Here is a 24,591-nt window from a genome sequence, read left to right on the forward strand (position 1 = left end):
CTCAGGGAAAATGTGAGAAACTCAAAGAAATCACATGACAGAAGTGGAAGTTGGTTATGACAGCTTGACATCTTGCTTTGTAAGCTGTAATTCATATTGATTTTAGGTCAAAGTGAAAGTTTCAAGATCAAAATAGTAATACTTTGTTGTTTTTTAGATCTTTTTTGTTGGAATAGGAGACTTAAAGTGCCGTAACTTGGTCTAATGTCGACATCCCTCCTCTTAAATTCCGACACCCTTTTTATCAGCTGAAATTGATAGAAAGGTTGAAACTGCTTTTCTTGGCTTAGTGGTCACAGAGGAATGATCCTTTTTCAATCAGTGATTCAAGCTTTCATATTATTATTATTCCTGTCTCTAAAAAGAAGGGTGTCGGAATTAGACGAGGGATGTCGATATTAAACCAACTTATGGTACTCAGTCAAAAGTCTGGAAAACAAGGCATATGTGTCATCACAAGCAACTTTAAATACAAATGAAATGGAACATTCCAGCAAAACGAACGATATGGAACGTTCTTGAACGTTTAGGAACGTTCTAAGAACGCTAGAGAACGTTCTTGAACGATATGGAACGTTCCTGGTCATTCCCTTTTATTTACTAGTTTAAGGATGTCTTAAAACATTCGGAAGCGTTCCTGAACGTTCCATAACGTTCTCGAACGTTCTTATTGAGTCAATATTAACCTTTGGACTCAAAAAATCGTTTGTGAGCGTTCTGGAACGTCTCTGAACGTTCCAAACGTCCCTGAACGTTTTAGAACAATCGAGGACGTTCTGGAGCGTTCTAGGAACGCTATGGAACGTTCGTGAACGTTCAGGAACGTCTCAAGACACTCTGTTTTATTTGTACTTCAAATAGCTTGTGATGACACATATACGCAGGATATATCCAGCGTAGACATTCAATCTCAAAGACCTGGGGTTCAAGGCTACGCAAAAAACTATCTGTCGTCCATATTACCTTCTTTCAAGACTGGCTCGGAAGGAAATTGAAATTTGAATGTCAAACGAGATTGAATAAACCTTTTGCTAGTGTTGGATATTTTTGGTTAGAATTATCCTTTTGCTAAAAATACTTACCGTGAGTGGTTCTCAATCTGACAGCCCTGCCTAAATCCGATGGGGTCTTTCAAAGATACAAACTAAAATCAAGTAAAATAAAAACAAATCTTTTTGACGCAATGAATAGATACCATCAAAGTATCAACTAAACTGAGAGATATACACTGAACCAATTGAACCAAATATCAATAATTGTTTCTTATACAAAACATACCGTCAACTGCTCTAAACTTGGGACTATCTGACAAAACATGGGAGGGTAATTCGGCCACCATTTCACCGAACCTCCAAAGTCATTTGTTTTGAGTTAATGAATGGCATATTAAAAAATACACGATTTCTCTTTCGCACCGAGTAGTGAAAAAAATCCGTAGTGGAACACACGTGAGTGTCTGTGCACTCTTAGAGGAACGAAGAAGTATGATTGATAAACTTGGTGGAGTTATTGAAACAAATTTGTTGTCAAAGAGATTTAACAGTAAGTGAAAAAACAGGCCAGATATCAACCAGTCCCATGTTTCGACCAATTGTCCCAAGTTAGAGCATTTGACGGTATAATCTTTTATTACAAAATTGTTAACGTTTTAATTCAAACACACGAGCAAGGGATTCAGAATAATAGAGGTAATTATTTTTACAACTCACACTTTTTTTATCACATTAATTGACATCCTGACATTTTAGTCATCTTGTTAGATGTTTTGTTTCGAAAGTTCTTGCAATATAGTTTTTTGTTCAACTTGGAGAGGGAATTTTTGTAAACATAGAATTTTTTTCATAGCAGTTATTTGGGGGGTCGGATTAAGGCAAGGCTGTCGGATTTAGGACCACTCACGGTATTTGGGAGAACACGCATGTTAAACAGTTAATAAATTTTATATATAATAATAAATTTTATTATAATATAATAAGATTTTCAATTTTTTTATTGACATTTGGCCGATAATCAGATAATATGGGAAGTCCATGCTACCATCAACTGTTCTAACTTCGAAACATGGGATTGTTGATATCTGGACTTTATTGCCGACCCAAAAAAATATCAGCGTTTTGATTGGTCGAGAGCATCGAGATATTTGCGATATTTCATATTTCTTTAGCCTGGAAATATGACCGCGTTGACTTTTGGGGGACTGGGTAAGCGGCGGGAGAAAAATCGAAACAAAACAGCCGAAAAGAACTGACTTTCGGAGAAACTGACTTGCGAATCAAAGGGAAAATGCAACAAAAATATGTTCAGATTAACTTTTACTTTGGAGTTCTTCCATAAAAGATACTAAAATCAAATCTGATGAACTAAGAAATTATAAACTACCACCCAAATATTTTAAACTTTTGGCAAATTTGTCCGTGTGGTAACCAAACAGTTTTTTATCAATGCATACAAAAAAACTTGAGATTCTTGAATGTTGGCCAATAAAATTTCTCTTGTATTAAACCAAATGACGAGTGATTTTTATAAAAGTTCTCTCCTAATTCTCGTTCTCGACAACAACGTACGTCCTTGACTTTTCAACTCAACAATCATTACATCTTCCTTCTAAAATTCGAAACAATTAGAGCTTGACGATAATCAAGAAAGTATCCAAATTGTTTGCTGTTGAAAAAATGTTGTTCTTTAACCATTATTACAAGCATACATTTCCATCGTGGGACTCCTTTCCTCTGGTCTGCTATTCTTTCCCATGGCCATGTCATCGAAACAAAAAAAATAGAGAAAAACTGAATGTTATCAATCTGATTAATCCAATGATGGAGGGTTTCTTCTCCATCGAAACAATACTGTACATCATCTGCATTTTGAATTATCAATCTAGAAACTTTCAAATACATCTCTGAAAATCTGCAACTTTTCAAAACAAAACTTCTGGATCGAAAATGATGGAAAAGTTTTGTTTTTGTGTGAATATTTTCGGCGGGAAGTTAACGAATGTTTTTGTTCGAATCTAACGTTCGAATTAGATTTTCGAATAAAAACATTCGAAACTACACAGACAGTCGGAACCACTACATAGAAATGGCAACTATTGCCTTAACGGGAAATATATCCCGAATGGGAACGGTGAAAATAACCCAAAAAGGAAACTGTTTCCAGATTGAAAATTTCATCACTTTTCTGTTTCCCGTTTTGATCAAGAACTTTTCATTGTTCCCGAACGGGAAGTTGAATTTTTACAAACAAACCAGATTTTTGTTTCCCGATCAAGAAGAAGTTTCCAAATCGAGAAGTTTTTAATTAGGAATGGGGAAAGTAGAATTTTTCAATACGCCGTTCATTAACTCAAAATATCAAATGACTTTGAGGTTCGGTGAAATGATGACGGAATTGCCATCCCATGTTTTGTCAGATAGTCCCAAGTTAGAGCTGTAGAAAGGTGATTGAAGGAAACGAATTAGTTTCAATGATGGCTAAGGCCACATCTAAATATATTGTTTGTAATACATTAGATCTAAATGAAAAGAAAGAAGAATATAAACTAATCTCAACATCTCCCCTTCCCGGAGAGGTCATGGTCACTGTAGATAGTGTTCGGTTTCTTTTTATATATACAGTTCAACGTTTCTTTATATACAGTTCAATGGCTCTTTCCCCTATCGACGGGGAGCAAGTGGTTGTTGTTCCAAGAGGCCAGGCGCGTTATGAGATGCTAATCGTCGTAGGATATTTGATGATGATCTGGTAACCATTGCTTGTGTTGGTTGTGCTGGCTGAGGCTGAGCGGGCATAGGAACTGTTGGATGAGGAATAGTTGGAGGAGCGGCCTCTAATGGTGAGGCTGGAAGCAGATTGGTGGGTGTGGGTAGTGCTGTTGGTGATACAAATGTTGCCATTGGTTCTGACTCTGTATTGTCTGTTAGGGAGTGTTTCTACAATCATCCAAGAGCGGATCCATCGGCGTTGATGCTTCTTACTACGGTTTTGGATGACAACAGCGGTTCCAACTGATAGGGACGGTAATGTTTTGGCGTGTCTGTTGTACTTCTCACTGATGACATGGTTTCGTTTGGAGAATGCTTCTTCCCGTTGTCTTGCGTCTATCACCCATGATTAGTGAAGCTGATAGTGGGATGGGTGTGTGGGTATGTGGTCACGGCGGTGAAATAGGATTTGGGCAGGACTGAGTTTGAGATCTGGTAGAGGAGTATTTCTGTATTGTAAGATTGCTCGAGAAACCTTGTTGTTGTCGATTGTGCCATTTGGTGATAAGTTATCGAGTAGAATTCTTTTTGCAGCTTTCACCCCTAGCTCTGCTCTGCCATTAGACTGGGGGTAATCTGCTGATGATAGACGGTGTTTGACTCCCCAATCTGATAAGAATTGTTGGAACTTGTTTGCAGTTAACTGAGGTCCTCCATCTGAACTGAATTCTTCTGGAACGCCGTAGTTAGTGAAGAGGGTGCGACAAGTGGATATCAGGGTGGCACTGGTGGCTTCATTGGGTCCGAAATGATACAGGTAGTTCCAGCCGCTATATTTATCAATGATCGTCAGATAGTGGTGACTTGCAATAATGAAATAATCACCGGTGATCATTTGGAATGGATATTGCGGTGGAGGGCTTTGGATGATCGGTTCCTTGGGCTGACTGGGTGAGTGACTGATACAAGTTTTACAGCAATCACGGATTCGGTGGATATCTTTGTTGATTCCCGGCCAATAGATACAATCGTTGACTCGAGCCTGCATACCTGTGCATCCTTGATGGGCGGAATGAAGCGCTTGAAGGATCTGATGACGGAGGTTCTTGGGTATCACGAGGCGTTTGTCTAACATTATGAGACCATTCCAATGCGATAGACGATTTCTAACTTCCCAAAATGGTCGTAGATTGGCAGGTAGGCTTTCACGGGCTGTTGGGAAGCCGTCCTGGATGGTTTGTAGCAGTGATGAGTAGTCAGTATCAGTTGATCCATGTTGACGTATCTGATCGAGAGTAAGGAGTTGAACATGGTCAGTTGTTTGGCACATATTGATGGCGGAAATGGCATTGACTTCTGAATCGATGTCTGGATTTCTCGATCATCTTCTGTCATGGTAGCAGTAGTTGTCGTTTGACGCAATACTCTCATGGTCTCCTTGTATGAGTCGATGGAAGCTACGCTGACAGGGTTCCTGGACATGGCATCGGGTCCACGCATCCATTTTCCAGGGCAATACTGGATGGTGAATCTGAATCTGAGGGAATGGCTGTTTAGCTTTTGAATGCGAGGATTCTTTACTGAGCTGAGGTCCCGATCGTTGAAAATACCCAGCAATGGTTTATGGTCTGTTGTGATGATCAGGTTGTTGCAGCCGAGGACGAACATCTTGGCGTGATCGAGTGACCAGGCAACGGCAAGTGCTTCTCCTTCTGTTGGGCTGTATCGGCTCTCGGAGTCAGATGTGAATGTTGAGCCTGCATAGATGAGCTTCCATCCGTCTGGACAGCATACAGGTGCATTCCTTGTATCACATTTACAATGCTGTTGTAGTAGTAAATACCCATAACCGTCCTTGCTCCAATCAGTTTGTAAACAAGTTGTACGCTTATAGTCGAACGAACGAATACCTTCACTAACACTTGTTATTAACAATTGCTTTGATTCAATAAAAAGTTTGTTCAAAGTCTCATCCCAATAAAATTTCGATTTGTGTTTCACAAGTTCCCTGAATGGAAGCATTACTGGACCAATAGAGTAGGCCCAAGGAACTTGGTTGACTAACCCAAACCATGAGCGAGCGTCAGTAATGTTTTTAGGTGTGGGAAAGTTTTTTATGGCGTTCAGTATTGACTCAGAGGGTGCAATTCCATTTGGTGTGATTTTAAGTCCGGCAAAATCAACTGTGTCTTGAGAAAATTGAAACTTTTCAGCATTTGAGGACGATTCCTTTCTCCCCACAAAGTTGAAGGTAATCCCATGCATGGTAGAAGGATTCCGTGATCGACGAGTCGTATAACAGAGTATCATCCACACATTTCACCTTTTGTTGTACATCTTTAATAACGTCATCATAACGACTGGTGTAGGCATCACCAGATGCTATAAAACCTTGGGGCATACGGAGATATCTGTATCGTCCCCATTCAGTTATAAAAGTCGTGAGATGTTGGCTCTCTTCATCAATTGGTACAGAATGATATCCGTCAACTGCATCCAAGACAGTCTTCTTGGTATTGGGAGGTACTTGACATGCGAGTTGGAACGAGGAGGGACAATGTTGAGTTTCGCGTTTACACTGTATGTTGAGTTGTTGGAGGTCAACTGTCCGTCTAATATTGCCGTTTTTCTTTCTGGCTGTGACCATGGTGGTGCACCACTCGACTGGTGTTCCGATCGGTACAGGTGCTATAATGCCTCTCTTGACGTCGTCGTCCAGACTCTTCTTGACTGCTTCCTTAAGGTGGAAAGGCACTTGGATGGGGTTATGACGAACATGCGGCTTCGCATTAGGTTGAATATGGATGTGGGCAGGTTTTGTATCCATGGACGGAAATGGTCCATCTCTGTTGAACGTAGTTTTGGAAAATTGTTCTAATAGGTAATGTTTGAGTTTTGGAACATTTTCCTCTGTGGGTTCAAAAGGTAATTTTTCTGGACGTTTAGGTAGATTACTTGGCAGGGTGTCAACGGAGGAAACGGTTGCTGACATGGGATATGGAAATGTCTCTGGTAGAATGCTCAATTCTGTACACCCTTTACGGCTGACATAAATTCTGTCAACTTTTTCACAAATGTATAGCGGTTGAGTAGTGTGATTGTCTATTGTGAAAGTCGTTGGTAGTAGCCAGCCAGAACAATGTAATGTGGATCCGCCAACGGCTCGAACTAGTTTGTTGCATGGGGTCAATGATTGTTTGTTTAGTTTGAGTTTATTCAAATGTTGGGGTCCAGCTAAACAAATGCTAGCTCCACTATCAGGAAAGATTTTCATTGACGTTGGTGTCGGTTTGGTCGTATTGGAGGTTGGCGTAAGTTTCGCATTTATTTCAGTGATCTCTGCGGTTGGGCGGAACGCTTTGCTTTTTTCGTCATAGGTGACATGGGCCAATAGTGCTTCGGCTGTTTCTGATTTTGGTTTCCAACACACTTTTGAAAAATGATTTGATAATTTGCAATTGTGGCATGTCTTCCCCCATGCTGGACACTTGGATGACCGATCTTTTGATCCGTGGGTAAGGCTGCCACAACCGGAACACGGAGCTTGTCTTGTTGGAAGCTTTTGGCGTTGATATTGCGATGTTCGGACCGCCATTGCATCGGATGCATCTTGTAAGCTGGCATGATCTTGGAGGGCCGTTTCGAAGGCTTCTGCATGCTTGACGACGTCTTCCATACTGTTGAGGGTGGTGGCCTTAGCAAGGATGTCGACCTGTAGAACCTCGTTATGTAAGCCCCGGATCAATTGGTCTCTGATGTACGAAGGTGACAAATCATGATGACATTGCGGACATGAAAATTCGCAGTCTTGTGCTGACGACTTTAAACGAACTAAATAGTCCCTTAGTTGTTCATTTTCGTGCTGCAATAGTGATGAAAATTGCATTCTGTGGACGGTTGGATTCGACTTTTTCGTAACAATGGTTTCAATGGCATTCAGGAAATTGTTCTCATTGAATGTTAGAAAGTTTGGATGGTTGTTGATGATACTTGTTTGGGTAGCATCGTCACATACGTTGTAAATCATTGATGCAATCTGGTTTGTTGGGATCCCTACGATTTGTTTGTAAACAGCCCAATCGATTTTGAATTTGCGAAACTGCGGATGGGTCATGTCAGACGTAATGGAAGGTAGTTTTGCAGATTTACGTAGCATACGTAGTCGAGTCTGGGGTACTGCTACTACTGACGTGTTGGAGAATCTTCATTATATCCCCAATAACTGTAATGCCCAGGTCTCTAAGAAATGACCTGTCCATGGAGGGCAATATCTCGAATGTCATTCTATTCTCTGTGAAGCTCTTTGCATACTGGTGTGCAGCTTCTTCTGGGATTCCAGCATCCCGCAGGTATTTTTCCCAGTCTTGATCTGACTGTGACAGCGCCATGTAGAAAGGTGATTGAAGGAAACGAATTAGTTTCAATGATGGCTAAGGCCACATCTAAATATATTGTTTGTAATACATTAGATCTAAATGAAAAGAAAGAAGAATATAAACTAATCTCAACAAGAGCAGAAAATAAGAAAATAAGAAAATAAGATTGGGACGAAAATCTTTTTCAACCAATTTCCTTGTTCTTTCTTCCATAAATAATTCCAGGCAGTCGGGCTTGATAGGATCAATAATCGGAACGGATCTCAACAGGGAAATTTTAAGATGTACTTTATTACTAGCAATCAGGACTTCCTTTCACTTTATCGATATAACGCAGACGGTAGTGTGCGCTAAATTATTTTGGTTTCACTTTCGATTTCAAGCAAAAGTCTTAGCAACTGGACACGCATACATAGCAACATGGATGGGTAGAAAAATTTAAACATAGAGTTAGAAAAAAAGCGTGAATCGTGAAATTTAGAAATATGAGCAAAAAGAGAGTCAAATTTAATATAATATTTGTTTCCTATGTAGATTATATTAGCGGTAGAATATATACGGTAAATTTTTCCAAAAAATATTTCGTGATGCACATAATGCACAATCACGTCCACAGGAACGTTACAGTTTTTAATTATCAAGAAATCCGGGAAACCGGTACACCACGTGGATAAAAAACGTACATAATGTAACCTGACAGAAGGTTTTCAACCAGATTTATTCAGATAAAGCTATAATAGGTTCATTACTTGTGGATTTTAAAACCTACATAAGCAGACATAAGCAAAAAACGAAAATTGTTGGGAAGGAAAGAGTAAACACAAGACAGTAGATTTGGTTGTGTTGATCAGGTATGTTTTTATTCTATCTGAACTAATGTTAAAAAAGACCAAGGAAGTCCTGAATGACTATCCTAATGCATGTGAATTTTAGGCATTTACAAACCGCTTAAGGTGCGCGACCAAGATCACTGATACAAAGAGGCAATTTTGACTATTTCATCTGAAAGGGGTCATGAAAAGTAGATGATGAAAATGGGATCATTTGGGACAGTACGCAAATAACGATCAAGATTTGTTTTGAAATCGTCTTTTTTACGTTATGTAAGATTCCTCAAATCTTTGGGTAAGGAATTGAACAATTTTGGTCCGTGCATACAATCATTTCAAAAGAAATGGTATATTTAGGATTGCCAAAAACATAAAAAGCTTAGAAATCTAGTTTTATTCAAATTACCTTTGATAATAAATTTTGATATACTACTGTTTTTATAACAAGTCAACAAGTTTTCCTCTAGTTTTAGGATTTGTGAAATCCTTTTTTCAGTTTCTTTCTTTTACATATAAGAATTCCCATGTCTCTTGCTTTGGATCTCTTCTTGGATGAAAACATTTTTGGAGGTATATTACAGTATTTGAGTAAAAATTGTTTGTCATTATTAAAATCTTGAGTGATTGGAATGCAAAGGAGTGTATTTCTTGGAGTGGGTTGGGTTTTATTTGAAGGGATTCAGTGGTGTTAGCAGCTTTAGTGATCTGTGTAGGTGAATTCCTTATTGGAGCTTCATCTGTTTCATTTGTGTGAGGGAAATTAATGTTTTCATCTTGACATGCAGGGCATAACTTGGTCTAATGTCGACATCCCTCGTCTATCTTATTCTGACACCCTTAAAGAGCCGAAAATGATAGAAACGTCAAAAATATTTTTCTTTGCTTAGTGAACAGAGAGGAAAAATCCTTTTTCAATTAGTTATTCCAACTATCATATTTTTAGATTATATTTAGATTACTTTAATCGTAGAAATTTTAGCGAGACTAATTTTAGCGTATATTAGCGAGTCAGGAAAATCTTGATTTTTTTTGGATTTATTTTAGCGAATCACGATTTCAAAAAATTTAGCGTGGATAATTTTTAGCGAATACTCGTATTACATTATTGACTGAATTCGTTTTCTAGCATTTCTTTGCACTGAAACCCTTCCTATTGATAAAAATGTATCAATGCAATATAACCAAAAATTTTGCGCGGATAAATTTTAGCGATCTATCGATTTGGCGTGTTTTAGCGAGATTTATTTTAGCGAAAATAGGGAAAACTCGCTAAAACGCTAAAATTAGTCTCGCTAAAATTTCTACGATTAAAGTATTCCTATCTCGCTTTTTAACTTTTTACGTCAAATTTCAAATTTTTCAATCATTATTGTACATATGATTATAGCCTGGATATCCAGGCTGTAAGCTATTTGACAGTCTAGTTTTCAATATTTTATGTTCTGGTTTACAGCCTGGTCTCCCTAGAGCGATTTGTCTTCTCAAATCAGAATGCAGTCTGCTTGCTTGCACTCACATTTATAAAGTCGTAATGGCCGATCTTCATGGCGCGGAGCAATTCTGAAGCAAAAATAGGATAATCCTTCACTTGTGAAGATACAGCTTTCTGTTACATGAAAATATGAAAAAGAAGAAAACAGACGCAAGTTCATTTTCCAAGAAAACATGGTTGGATATATTTATTTATAGAAATGTATTTCTCAGGTATATTGACCTCTATGAAACAATCTTACATCTTTACAATTTATAGATCTTATCATTCCAATAGTTTGTCAATTCTGTTTGTTTAGAGTTTTACAGTTAGACACCTGGGCCTCTAACCCACTCTTCTTACAATCATGTTGTTTCACTCGTAAATTTCTTTAAATAGAGTTTAGTCCTAGGACTACCTCTCACTTTCCATATATGACTCTTGTCTTTTTCTTTCGATGTTTTTTCTTTTGCTTTATTATGCCATTGTTTTATTATCTTGCGTTCTTTCCTTGAAAAATCGTCTGATACTCTGAAATCAACTTTATCTAGTTTGTGGGCTGATGCAAGTATTCTAATCCTTTCTTCTTCACTCTCGAGAGTAACTTTTTTAACTCCATCGTTCATTTGTATACATTCCATCTTTACGAGCACCTATGCCTTCTACCTTGATTATCGTCACATCGAAACCCATTTGTTGTTTTAGTATTCTTTATATAAAATCTTTGTTGCCAACTCGTTGCTCTTCTTCGTTTTCGTGCTTGTTTTCACCTAAATCATGCACCATGATGTTGCACTTGGTTGATTTGAGCCAACGCTCCTCTTTGTTCACTGATTTGAAACTTTTTATGGTCACATCTTGTTTTATAATAATAATAATAATAATAATAATAAAGCTTTACAGGTTTGCAGGCCACCGTGAAGACACATGGGCCTCTATAAACCGCTCGTACTTTTTACAATGATCTTTTTGAAATAGAGTTTTTTTCGCGGGCTCCCCCGGACTTTCCATTTTGTGTTGTCTTCCTTGATTCTAGCATTCATTTTTTCGGCTTCCTTACACCATTCTTTAATTATCTGTCTTTCATTTTTGGTCAAATCCTCTGTCACTCGGTAAGGAAAGCCTTTTTCTTTTGTTATTGCTTGCAACACTGTGTTCTTGTCCTCTTCGTTCGTAAATGTGACTTTAATTGGTCGGTATCTCGCTTTATCTTCTCTTTCTTTCGTAAATTTCCCGATCCGCTGCGTCTCGGTAATCTTTATATTCCTCAGATGGAGCCGCTGACCAATAATTTGTCATGGATAAATTCTTCGTCCTCGATTTTTGTTTCTTCTTCAGTTTCATCTGTCGATTCATCAATCCCATGAAAAATTAGGTTGCGTGCTGTAGATCGAATCAGCTGCTCCTCCTGTTTTTCTTTTCGAATCGCATCTCCAATGTTTTTCTCCATGTGTTTGGATGTGATTTTAGCGTAGCTCATTGGTGGTCTTTTCTCTTCTTTCTTTTCGATGATACTTTCAATCTTCTTTTCAAGCGTGGTTATTCTGGTGTCGATAGTTTCTTTCATTTCGTTGACCATAACATTGACGTCTTGTGCTTTCAAATGGTTTATTTCTTCGTCTTGCCTTTTCATTATATTCTCACAAGCTTTGATTTCGTTTTTGAATCCTTCAATTTTTGATGTTTCATTTGAATTATACCTTTCCATTACCTGTGGTGCGATTTTGGTACAGTTTTGACACTGGAAACTTCTTGATTTGTATGACAAGCATATCTGGATCTGGTAAAGTGGCATTTCTGTACAAAGATAATGGACTTAACGGTGGCACTTCCTGCATTGTAGGGTATCTTTTAGTGCGTTTTCTTCATTTATGATTCACTTTGACGGGCTGCAAAAGTCGTTTATTGATGGTGATTTTTTATTATTTTCTTGAATTTTTTCCGCCATCTTTGTGCATTTTTCAGACGACAACCGTTTTGTTTTTGTAGATCTTCTTTGGTGACTTCTGCATATGATTGTTTTCTTGTTTCTGTGTTATTGAGCTGTGTTTCAGATCGTTTGTTTTCCGTTCTTTGTTGACGTCTTTTTTATTCATTAGCTTCTCGACTTTCCTTTCTAGAAACCTAATTTCAATTCATGATGTTCATCTTTATCTGCTTCTTTCGTTGTGATGTTACTGCGAGCTTTTTGTCTGCTTGTTTGAATCCTCTTGGGGCAGTGGCTAGGGCCGGACCTGAGGTCCCGCTCTAGAATGGAGAAATAAGGCGACTCCTCCCCTCCACTAGCCTGGGTGTTCACAGTTGGGCCTGTGTTATCCCACCCGTAGCCCCCCTTGTCAGGGTACGGCATCGGCAGTTCTGGTTATCAACTCGGTTCCAGTTCTGGCAACGGCAGTGTATCTCGTCAAATCGGCAGTACATCTGACATGGCAGTTTTTGAACCGTCAACTCGACATTCACTCTGGCGACCGCGCAACAAGTTTTCCCTACAGCCGTCCTAGCTATGCTTTGCCGCTGACTCACGGGACCTCTTGCCAAGGGACATTGGTCTTGCCCCAATCAATGTCGTCATCATTCGGGGCAGCCTTGCTAACACTTTTTATGATGATTGCTTACGATAGTCAGGATAATGCTACCGCATCCGGGATAACCGATGTGCCACAAGATACGGTTGTGGTGAGAAATGAGCGAATTCCGTATCACAGAAAACAGAACTTGAAACTTGGCGCTTGGAATGTACGTACGACTAACGACAGTGATAAGTCAGCCAGACCAGAAAGAGCAACAGCTATTATTTCTAAGGAACTTCATTCTGCCAACATTGATATCTGTGCCCTCAGTGAGGTGCGTAGGGAGTCGACCGGTAACGTAGTTGAAAAAGATTATACGATCTACTGGAGTGGTGGTACCAAGAAGGAAGCAGGTGTGGGCTTCGCTATCGCAAATACTTTGTCACATGTTACCCTTGATCTGAAACCGATATCCGACAGAGTAATGTGCTTACGTCTCGAACTTGCGTCAGGAGAATACCTTCACCTTGTGAGTGTTTATGGTCCAACAATGCAACGTTCCCAGGAGGAGAAAGAGCTTTTCTACAGTCAACTTAACAACGTTGTCGACTCCAGCAAAGATGATAACCTAATTATTTTGGGCGATTTTAATGCGCGTGTTGGGGCAGATTCAGAAATGTGGCCTGGTGTTATAGGTAAACATGGGGTCGGACGAATGAACTTAAACGGTTTAATGCTTCTTAATTTCTGTACCGAGAATGAGTTTACTGTTATGGGATCAATGTTTCAACTTCCAAACGCCCTGAAATGCACCTGGCAACATTTACGTTCAAAACACTGGCACCAAATCGATCACGTTATCGCCAACACATCGGCAAAGCATAGCATCAATGTCACTAAAGTCGATATCCGTGCTGACTGTTTCACCGACCATAGACTTTTAATTTGTAGATGTTCCTTCTCCCTTAAAAAGAGAGGAAAAGGTAAAAAACCGCCTCGAAAACCTTTCTTGAACATGAACGCAGATAAAATAAAGCAACTACAAGATTACCTCAATGACAACCTCGTGAGTAGACCATGTGACTGGAACTCCTTAAAAACTACTTTACAATCCGCCACCGAACTGATCTCTGAAAAAGCAAAGAAAGTATCTCACGATTGGTTTGATGATAATGATGTGCAGATTCTTGCTCTTCTAAGAAACAAACATCTTAATAGAAACGAGCTTCAGAAACGTATTCGTCAAATGAAAAATGATTGGTTTGTTGAAAAAGCTAATCAGATGGAGAGGTTTTATCTCGAGAACAATATTAGAGACTTTTATGCGACTTTACGTGAAATATACGGTCCTAAATCCAAGTCTACTAATCAGATACGCTCCAAGGACGGCACGCTTTTGGTTACCGCAACTCAAATCAAAAGAAGATGGGTCGAGCACTTCTCTGAATTACTTAACCTCAGATCGGACACTGACGAATCCGTTCTGAATGAAGTTCGACAGCTTCCTATCGACAATTCACTTGCTGTACCAATTACTCGAGATGAAATTGATAAGGCACTGAAAAGCACAAAATTAAGAAAAAGCCCTGGTCCAGATGGGATCCTTCCGGAAATCATTGTTTTTGGAGGTGAAGCACTTCGAGAATACCTATTGGAGATCTTCAATATCTTTTGGGAGAATGACAACATTCCAGCAGAATTGATCAACCCTAACATATGTATCCTCTTCAAAAAAGGCGATAGGAGTGAGTGTGGTAACTACCGTGGAATATCACTATTGAGTACAGTGGGAAAAGTCATCGCAGACATTGTTTTACAAAGAATTCAAAACCTGCTTCCTAATGTATACCCTGAATCGCAATACGGCTACAGAAGCGGTAGAGGAACAGTCGATGGTATATTCACCCTACGTCAACTGATGGAAAAAACCCGCGAACAGCAATGCCACCTCTACATCGCTTTCATCGATTTCACCAAAGCCTTCGATACCGTTGATCGTCCCCTACTCTTCGCTATCCTTGAAAAAATTGGTTGTCCTCAGAAACTTGTCAGCTTGATCAGAATGCTTTATACGAATGTTGAAGCCCGCCTCATAATCGATGGTGAATTGTCAAACCTTTTCAATTACAACAGTGGTGTCAAACAAGGTTGTAAGCTGGCTCCCACTTTATACGGTATCTACGCTGCTATTCTACTTTGGGTTGCCTACAAAGACATCAAACACGAACACTCAGTACTGATCAGATTCCGAACTGATGGCAAATTTTTCGACTTGAGAAGACTTAAAGCAAAATCAAAGGTCTTCCTTGAGTATCTTCGTGAAGCTCAATACGCCGACGATATTGCCATCGCTAGCAATACAGGTCCTGGATTGCAAACGCTTCTTACATCCTATAATCTCACCTCTATTCGTTTCGGACTTATGATAAATGTTAAGAAGACAGAAACCATGTGCATCGGTCCTGAAATCACATTTTTTGTCAACGAATCACCGTTAAAGAATGTCAACCGCTTCAAATACCTTGGAAGTTTCGTTTCATCTGATTGCACGCTGAGGGAGAAATTTACAGCACGCATTCAGGCAACATCCTGTGCATATGGACGTTTGAAACAGCGTGTGTTCAATAATCATGACCTTACCACATCCACCAAATTGAGTGTATACAAGCAATGTCTCATGCCTATTCTATTGTATGGGAGTGAGACCTGGACACTATACGCTCACGAAATCCGTCAACTTCGTACATTTCAACAACGGCATCTACGAACCATCTTGAAAATCAAATGGGATGATTTTGTCAGCAACGAAGACGTACTGAAAAGATCAAACGTAGAAGATGTTGAGATTTCGCTTGCCAAAAGCAAGTTAAGATGGCTTGGGCATGTTGTCAGGATGGATGATAGTCGACACGTGAAAATGTTGTTATATGGAGAAAGAACTGATGGCTCCAGACCAATCGGCAGACCTAAACTCCGATATAAAGATAATATTAAATCTCTCTTGAAAATTGGAGATTTGTTAGAAACGTGGCAAGAACTTGCTTTGAACAGAACTAGATGGCGCTCTGGTACAAAGAAAGTATGTACAAAGTTAAATGAAAAACGTATTCAGAGCTATGAACGAAGAAAACAAAAAAGAAGATAGTGTTCATAGTATTTACCCTTTTGTAGTAGACATATGTATATAAACTTGTTAGTATTTTACTCGACACCGAGGCTAGGCATATTATTGAATCCTCTCAGGTAAGAGTGGCGTTATTGTAACACAATTTCCACATTCGAAGCGCCGGCTTTTATATTGCAGACAAAGCTGAATCTTATAGGCCGGGAGCTCAGAGCAAGCATAATGGACAAGTCTATCACATTTCCTACATTGTAAGGTATCTTTATCTGCTATGATGGTGTTTGTTAAACAGTTATTGGGTGTGCAATATCCATAATTTTGTTGAATTTCCTTGTTAGAATTTTCGTTGATTTCCACCATGTTGTTGCATTTTTGGTGATACATACAAACTTGTTTATGGACTTTAGGGTAACCTTTGGATGTTTTAAATGGTTTTAGATCTTTTTATTAATTTCTGTTTTGCTGCCCTGGGTTGGCTAGGAAAGTTTTGGAAACATGGGTTTGCACTTTAAATTCTCTAGGGAGACCAAGCTCTATAATTTTAGAACTTTATATGTTGAGGTAAATGTTGTTTTTTCTAAAATTTTGAGCTTGGATATCCAGACTAATATGATTAGTGCGTAAGCACAGAGCTCAGAGTGATGTACTTTTTAGTTTTTTAATGGAAGATAACTTTTGAAATATTGATAATTCCTATCTTTAAAAAAGGTTTTCAGAATTTAGATGAGGGATGTTACGGTACCAACTTACGGTAGGTGGTAGAACCCTGAGATTTTAAAGACAAGATTACAATTCCCCATATTCATTCAAAAGATTTGTGCTTATTAAAAGTACTTGGAGGGGGTTAGAAGTTATATCTTTATACTCCCAACATAATTTTACAGTCTAAAACCTGGCTACGTAAGGGATAATTCTTTTGACAGCTGGAAATATTTTTAAAATTAATAAACAGGGGGTCCTGATAAAAGGTCTGAGGGTTGGACAAAAATCAAGAAATTAACATGCGGGGGGGTCTGTTTATTCAGCACCCGAGAGTAAGATAGCATGGCCAGTGGACCTCCTGGCCACATGCACCACAACTAATGAGTGGCTTGTCATTGAGATGTCAGATATTGGGAGATGCTGGTTTGTATTGGTTATTTGTTTCGAGTGGATCAGAAAAAGTAAACAACAGGATAATCCACATGCACATGAAAACCTAAATTTACTGTCATGTGCAACTTCAAAATTTCCTCAAAATTTAGCAAAATGCTGGGTGACCAGCCACAGGACCCTTCCGGATATATGGTGATGACTTAAACGTTGGTGTGATAGTGAATAATAAAATGAAATTATACTGCTATATATAGTCCAGGACTAACCTGGTGTGGTATCAGTCTTTGATGAGCCAGAACTGAGATTGATTTGTCATCCAGTAGCAATGAGATGAGTTGACCTAACAAATTACAGTTACAGTCTAATACAGTCACTAAGTAAGTATAACTCAGTTGGTAAGGCTACGTTAAAGCACAAAGCTATCCGGGCATATACCCAATATATACTTACACTTAATTAAAAGGTGATTGGCGTTTTTTGTTTGTTTAGACAATGTTTAAGTTTTTCTCTCCAACCCTGTTGCTATGCTATTCGTTTCAACCTAAAATCTCACATGGATGTCAGTGTTGGAACTGCTTACAAGAATGTGTTACTGAAAATGACTGTGAATTGTTATTACATTTACAAAACATGTCTTAAAAGCATTCTAACAGATAAATACATATTTCCAAGATTTCTGAGTTTGCTCAATGCCAATGGCTTTAATGGGAAATTAAGTCCCATTGAGATTTTGGAAAGACAGCATCTGCAAAATTAAATCCCTGCTAAAAATTTGCTTTTTCTTTTGCAATCAATTCTTAAATTAAATCCCCGTGAAAAATCAAGAAACCCCACACCAGTGAAATTTCATTCCTGAGAAATCTTAAAAATTTGCTGATGAGCTTAACCACAAAATTTAATCCTAACGAAAATTTATCCCACCATTATCATTAAAGTATTTAGCATGGTTTTCTTTTCCGTGAACAGTTTCATAAATGAAATGTCCCAGAATACGCCTTTAATAATTGGTGTTATGTGAACTACATCTTACTTGTAAGGATTTATTGGTTTGATGTAGAAGGGACTGTTTCTTTATCCATCTATTTTTTTGTTAATAGATTAGAAAAAAAAGATATTTCAAAATGGCTTGTTTGGGTTGTAATGATTTTTCTGTCGGCTTAGGTATCTTTCCAATTCTATTTTGTGTTGTTTCTGCGCTCACATTTTTAACAACGTACATGATAGCAGTCAGTAACAATCATTTGTATCCATGGTTACCCACTATCAGTGATACAGGGGGTGATAAACCAGAAGCCAATATTTTCAGTCTTTTTCTAAGCATAAGTAGTTTCCTATGCTTAATAGTGACTTACATTCGCTACCGGCAATTTAATTTCATCTCTGATGGAATCAGGGGTGTGACTTATGCAACTCGTTTCACTTGTTGCAATAAAGCATCATTTGTAACTGGTATCGTTGCGTCAGTTGGAGCTGGAATTGTTGCTTCATTTCAGGTATTAATATTAACAATTAACGTTTTTTGTAATTCTGCAAAAAGGCTCCTTAATTTTGTCAAAATCTTTTGATTCCGAGAAAAGGAATGGTTAGGGTCTTAAAAATTGCCTTAAAAAGGATTCTTGCTGACTCAAATTTACTAGGGAAAGAGTTTCAAAAGGTCTGTGGCGATAGTGTGAACAGCAACAAAAGTTCTGTGTTTTTTTAATCACTCTGTACTTTCAAAGGGCAGATCTGCTCAATTTAAAATAATTAAGGCTAGTCTGTACACATGTGCAGCTGATCTAGCGACAATTTATCTGCGTTCAGCTAGGAAGTAATCTTAAATAAATGATTTAAAAGTTCTGAGAAAAAAATAAAAGTACATGTCAACTCATTTCGGTGTCAATAATTTATATGTTTTAGGATAGAGGTGTTTCATTGTTATATCATGGCATCGGTGCACTTGCTGTATTTGGTGGAGGTGTCGTTTATTGCTGGATACAAACCTACATGACCAACTGCATGCTGAAACTAGCTCTCAATACCAGACGACTATTTTGGATTAGAGCTACACTATCTACCCTTGCTACCATCTTTTTATTTTCATTCCTGATTACTATTTATTATGCTAGCAAAGATTTTGCTAATCGTCCTGATTCTGAGAAAAATATGACCAAATGGAATCCACATGATCCTGGTTTCAAGCTACATGTCATCAGCTCATCATGCGAGTGGCTCCTGGGGACATGTTTGTTTTTGTATTTTCTATCATTCACAAAGGAATTCAACAAAATGAAAGTTGGGTTAAGAGTTCAACGGCATTTGAATTCTGCTGCTCCTTTCTTGGCAAGCACTACTAGCTCACAAGATTCTATGTACGCCTAACGGTTTTGTTGTACATAGTTTTGCATTTTTCTGTCTGTTGACAGAAATTCCGTTCAGTTAAGATACAAAAGCATGATTTGCATAACCTGATTGCAACATTGACTATAGCTTAGATAGAGTTATTTTCTCAGAAAAAATCTGTCAAAGCTTACAATTATTAGTGATTAAAACCTAGGTACTTTAAACACGCTAACTACTTCATTTTCGTTTGCCGTTTTTTTTAATTTCCAAAATCTTGCTAGAATGCAAAAAGTTCTCTATTTTTTTAGAAACCTGTGTATTATTTACACGCTGAAGCAAGATCTCTCATGGACTTTGTGTTCGTAAACTTTCAATCAGATAAATATTTTTGTAAATTCTTATTCAAAATCTTAGTTTAATTTTTGGGACGATTTCTTTATTTTAGATGTAATTTTTTACTATTCTCATTCTGCTTTTGTAAATATTTTTTCTACTTAAACGCTTGTGGATTTTCCACCATTACACATTTTACACCGATTTTTTGTAGATTTTTTAACTGATTTAGCAAAATTTATTAATTATTATTATGTGAAATTGAATTTAAGAACTTAGTCCTGTGTTTCCTGGCTTGATAGTGAATGATTTTCTAATTAGAAATTTGAAAAAAAAACTCAAAAATTGTTTTTCGATAAGTTTCTCTTATAACTAACTGATTCCCGTTCTCATTTTCATTCATTCATAGAGAAAGAAAACGAAATAGAAAATACAAAATTCACAGGGTTTAGAAATATACGTGATGTGTGATGGTAAGTCGATAATTCTTTTTGAAGTGCTCTGACAATTTTTATTTGCTATGTTAGGTCACTGAAAGTGAAAGTACCCTGAAAATAACAACACAATTTTTCTAAGGTTTTTAGATCGGCAATACAATCTTTTTTATCAGAATAATTTTATAAGAACAATGAGGCTTAAATTGAAATTGCTAAAAGTAGTTAAAAACAAGATAAAACTTAATCCGAAAATTGATTATCCCATTAAAAGTAGTTAAAACGGTTAAAATTAGGTATAAAGCCTAAAATGTCTCAATTTTGTCCTAAAGTAAGAACAAGGACAATTGAAGAACAATTCAAGGCATGAAACCAAAACAAAATTAAAACAACGGAACCTCCACAATATTTAACGGGCTCTTATTAAAAAGAGTGAATGTGGCATCTGCATTCGCGAAAGGGCTTCATTTCCATGTACAACATTAATAATTTATCACATCAAAAAAAGTATTGTCTCCATCTTGAAGAGAAATTTATGATTAATAATCAACTAATTGGGTATGACAGAGAAGTTCTTTCTCTTTTTACACGCCCAAGTATCGATTTCTTATCCCTTACTTTCAGTATTTTGAAGAAACAAGATTAAAGTCAAGAACAAAGATGGTAGGATGTCGAGAATTGTTTTGCCGTTTGGGCGTGATGCCATTGTTGTTTTCATTGTGTTCCACTGTCACTTTTATTATCACGTACAGCGTTGCCGTAGCTGATGGTCATGTGTACCCTTTCCTTCCCGCCATCAGTGATACAGGTATACCTTAAGAGGATCAATTTGCGTGATTTACGCGAATTTCGCCAAATATCCGAATTTTAGCCAATTATATACAAAACCCCTAGGAAAATGAAAAAAAAAATTTATGAAAATAAGACCGATTTGTGAGATTTTGTCCACACAAAAATTTTAGATTCTCAATTCACGAAAAAATAAATCCACTTAAGGTAATAATACTACAGTAACCTCGTCGATGCACGATACATTTATAACCTGTAGTTTGATGGAAAAGTGATAGTCTAACTTAAATTCGGAGGCTTTTGCCCCTTAGTATTAAAGTTGTTGGTTATTAAAGTTGAAATTCACTTATCAAAAAGTTAAAAAGTTTCACGTATAAAGGAGTATTAAGTCAGACATTTTTAAGTTTTTTTAATGTAAAAATCTTTTAAAAACTCATAAAAGGGGGTGTAGAGTTTTAATATGAAATAGTCCCGACTCAATGATAGTTTTAATACGTTTTCTGCCGAGAGTGTACTTGTTGTGGAGGGGTCAAAATACCGGTAGTCCTTAAAAGGGCAATGACTTTTGATACGGAAACTTTTGCTTTTTTTATTGCATTTTCGAAATCTACGTGAAATTTTGCGTCGATTGATATACAATTTCAAGGCATTTGTACTAGTAATAACATGGTTTAGAGGGTGATTTGGGATTAATAACCCCGAGTTCTATTGAAAACATTTCAAAATAGCCCAAACGTAGTGAGGGCTATTTTGTAATGTTTTCAATGAAATGAGGGAAACGAGAGAATACCATGTTATTCCGCGTTAATTATAGGGTCAAAAAAGAATTGAAGAACACTCGATCGTTTTTTTTGTTTTTTTTTTCGAAACTTATAAAAATATTCGAAACTATAAAAAACATTTGATTGACACTCTTATCTAGATTTGCTTAAAAATTTGTGCGATATTTTGTTAACCAATCAAAATGCTCTGAAGATATCGTACGATACTTTTCAACCAATAGAAATTCTTGTTTACATCAGGGCGATTACAAAAAAGCGGGGTTATTACGGATTTATCGCCCCGCTCGTCCCTTACAAATCTAAGCTAAATGTAATCAACCATATAATTAGAGGCAAAATTCAGGAGCCTCTGAAAGCCAAACTTACCCTGAAATTCCAAGCAGTCAATTTTTCAATTCCTAAATAAGTGGTCAGCAGTGAACGTGTTAAGTTAATAAACGATCAAAAGTGCTTTTTATTTTACTTTCAGGTGGTATCAAACCCGAGAGCAACATCTTTGGATTTTGTCTGAGCGCTTGTTCATTCCTCGGATTCGTCTCAGTTGTCATTCGATATTATCAATATCGATTCGTATCGGAAAATAACGAGGAACATCGACCACGATTGGTGTGCGTCAATAAGATCGCATTGGTGATAGGTATTGTGTCCACCGGTGGTGCTCTCCTTGTTGCAGCTTTTCAGGTAATTTTCCATAATTTTTGTGGAATCGGATTAGAGCGAAAATATCGCGAGATCAAGAATTTCTTAAGTTACTACATTCTTGATACTAGCTTTAATTTTGAACATTCTCCACAGCCGAAAAGCTTTGAGTTTTAACTCTGAGTTTTAACATTAGACTTAACACTTAGGACCTTAGCATATCAGAATCTCAGGATCTAAAAGCTAAAAAATGTTCCAATAAGGCTGGCTATATTGCCTGGAAGCCACTTAACCCCTCTCGAATCGAAAAATCCAATGAAACAAAGTGAAAGTACTGAAACTGCAATTCTTGCCCGACCTTTAAATTCTGAAAAATGTTAAAGTACCCAAAATTGCCAAATATATTTCGGCGCTGATGGTAGATTTGCAGACTTAAGTTAAACTCTATGGTAAACGTTTGCATATCGCTGGATCGATAAAGACCAGTTTATTCAAAGTAATTTTGATTGGATTTTCAGGATCGTGGTGTATCGTTGAACATGCATATCGTTGGTGCGTTGGCTGTGTTTGGTTTTGGTGTGTTATACTGTTTTGTACAGACTTATCTCTCCTTCAAGATGTTCGCTTGTGGAATGAACTCAAAAAGAATATGCTTAATACGTTTAACGATCGCTTTCTTTTCGCTTCTCTTTTTTATTGGAAATCAAGTTTTCGGTAACCTCGCTGGTCAAGCTCGGGACAGGGACCCACCGACGCAGAAATCACACGATCGGCCGCATTGGTATCCGGAGGACTCCGGTTTTAAATATAACGTCCTCGGTAATGCATCAGAATGGTTAATGGCGCTGTCGTTTTTTGTGTACTTTTTGACATTCATTCCTGAGTTTAATAAAGTGAAGATGAGTTTTAGTGTGAAGAGTGACGATTATAGCATGTTGTTACCCTTTCAACAGAGCGGTGAATCTAAAGACGGGGGTCATGATGATGACGATGAAATGATTACTGCTTAGGTTATAATTCTTCGAGTAAACCATCTTTCGTATTGGTTAATCGATTTCTGTTTAAAGAATTTTCATGATCTTCTTGAACAAAAATTAAACATTCGACATTTCAATGACATGGGTTTTCTAATTGTATTCGGAAATCTCAGTTTTCCGTCAAATTGATGAAACTCGTGCAACTTATGGTAACTAACCTATGTTAGAAAAAATTGTGGATATGTTTTATTTCAACTCTTCGATCAACATTTTTCTTAGTTTTGCGATAACGAAAACCGAAAACTTATAATATCATAACAACGATAATGATACAATTTTATCAACGATGCCAAAAATTATATTAAGAACAAGTTGTGAACATTTTATAGCTTCACTGACTCTAAAACACCCAATTTCTTAGCAAATGGCCCAGAAACACACACCAAATGGGGAAGATAAGATCATTTTAAGAACATCTTAAAACTCAAAAAGTTTATTCAAAGGCTTCAAAATCTTGAATTCTAAAAAAAATACGGATAGCTATCGAGGGCAGAGACTTCGGTTCGCCTTCAACTTGCGTACCTGATACTTTTTACTTTCACGGGGGTTTATAATCTAAGAAACCTGTATACTGTATATTTAATTATAGGGAATATTTTGAGAATTTTATTTTTTCATTGTACGCAAGAATGCACTTTTCTTTCTACCTTAGATTCTAGCTTTTTATTTTCATTTTAGATTTTGAATTATTTTTAAATTGAAACATTGATTGGTTCTGTTATTTTATTCTTTTAGTATCTTAATTCATTTTTCCATAAATCCAAGCATGGTCCTGACTATTTTTTCAGCCAATCTCCTGGAAGAAGATTGTTAAGCAGAGATTAATATCTTGTTGGTTTTTATACCTATACAACAAAATTGAGTAACTTATCTTTGTATTTGTTGCCTAAACCTAGATTTTACATCAGCTTTTGAATAATCTTTTAAGCTTAAAAGGGAACTACTTTTTGGTAAGAACACCAATTTTTTCCTCTAAACCCTTATGATTAGGCAAAAAGACCCAATTTTTCCTGCTATTCGCCTGCTAAAATTAGTACCCTCGAGCTATATAATGATTTTCGGGTTATCTCGAGGGCAATTTTCTTTCTATTTCTAACTGAACTTTTCTTTTTCTTATAGAACTAATAAAACTAAAAAAATAATGA

General features: G+C 37.3%; 2 protein-coding genes across 5 annotated transcripts; both read left to right on the forward strand.

The window, feature by feature from the left end:
* Positions 1-5: 5 nt before the first annotated feature.
* Positions 6-24,172, forward strand: LOC136822785 (DNA damage-regulated autophagy modulator protein 1-like). 4 transcript variants are annotated; one of them, XM_067079071.1, is made up of 4 exons: positions 6-79; positions 20,824-21,007; positions 22,240-22,451; positions 22,928-24,172. In XM_067079071.1, the coding sequence occupies exons 1-4, from the start codon at positions 35-37 to the stop codon at positions 23,417-23,419; spliced, it is 933 nt and encodes a 310-aa protein (XP_066935172.1). In that variant the 5' UTR covers positions 6-34; the 3' UTR covers positions 23,420-24,172. The 4 variants fall into 4 exon arrangements, with proteins under 4 accessions (XP_066935172.1, XP_066935174.1, XP_066935176.1 ...); XM_067079073.1 differs by lacking the exon at positions 6-79 and adding an exon at positions 8,858-8,931; XM_067079075.1 differs by lacking the exon at positions 6-79 and adding an exon at positions 18,213-18,271.
* On the forward strand, positions 18,232-20,031 carry LOC136822786 (DNA damage-regulated autophagy modulator protein 1-like). The gene is made up of 2 exons (XM_067079076.1): positions 18,232-18,603; positions 19,010-20,031. The coding sequence occupies exons 1-2, from the start codon at positions 18,232-18,234 to the stop codon at positions 19,469-19,471; spliced, it is 834 nt and encodes a 277-aa protein (XP_066935177.1). The 3' UTR covers positions 19,472-20,031.
* Positions 24,173-24,591: the final 419 nt, after the last annotated feature.

This window comes from Clytia hemisphaerica, unplaced genomic scaffold (genome assembly GCF_902728285.1).
Source record: "Clytia hemisphaerica strain Z4C2 unplaced genomic scaffold, Clytia hemisphaerica genome assembly, whole genome shotgun sequence".
Lineage (NCBI taxonomy): Eukaryota > Metazoa > Cnidaria > Hydrozoa > Leptothecata > Clytiidae > Clytia > Clytia hemisphaerica.

What these genes read in the sequence shown, in the direction of transcription:
- LOC136822785 (XM_067079071.1), top strand. Translation starts at nt 35, where the DNA reads ATGACAGAAGTGGAAGTTGGTTATGACAGCTTGACATCTTGCTTT. An exon ending in ACAGCTTGACATCTTGCTTT is followed by an intron (nt 80 to 20,823) that starts GTAAGCTGTAAT and finishes CCTTACTTTCAG; the next exon opens with TATTTTGAAGAAACAAGATT. An exon ending in TCCCGCCATCAGTGATACAG is followed by an intron (nt 21,008 to 22,239) that starts GTATACCTTAAG and finishes TTTTACTTTCAG; the next exon opens with GTGGTATCAAACCCGAGAGC.
- LOC136822786 (XM_067079076.1), top strand. Translation starts at nt 18,232, where the DNA reads ATGGCTTGTTTGGGTTGTAATGATTTTTCTGTCGGCTTAGGTATCTTT. An exon ending in GAATTGTTGCTTCATTTCAG is followed by an intron (nt 18,604 to 19,009) that starts GTATTAATATTA and finishes TATATGTTTTAG; the next exon opens with GATAGAGGTGTTTCATTGTT.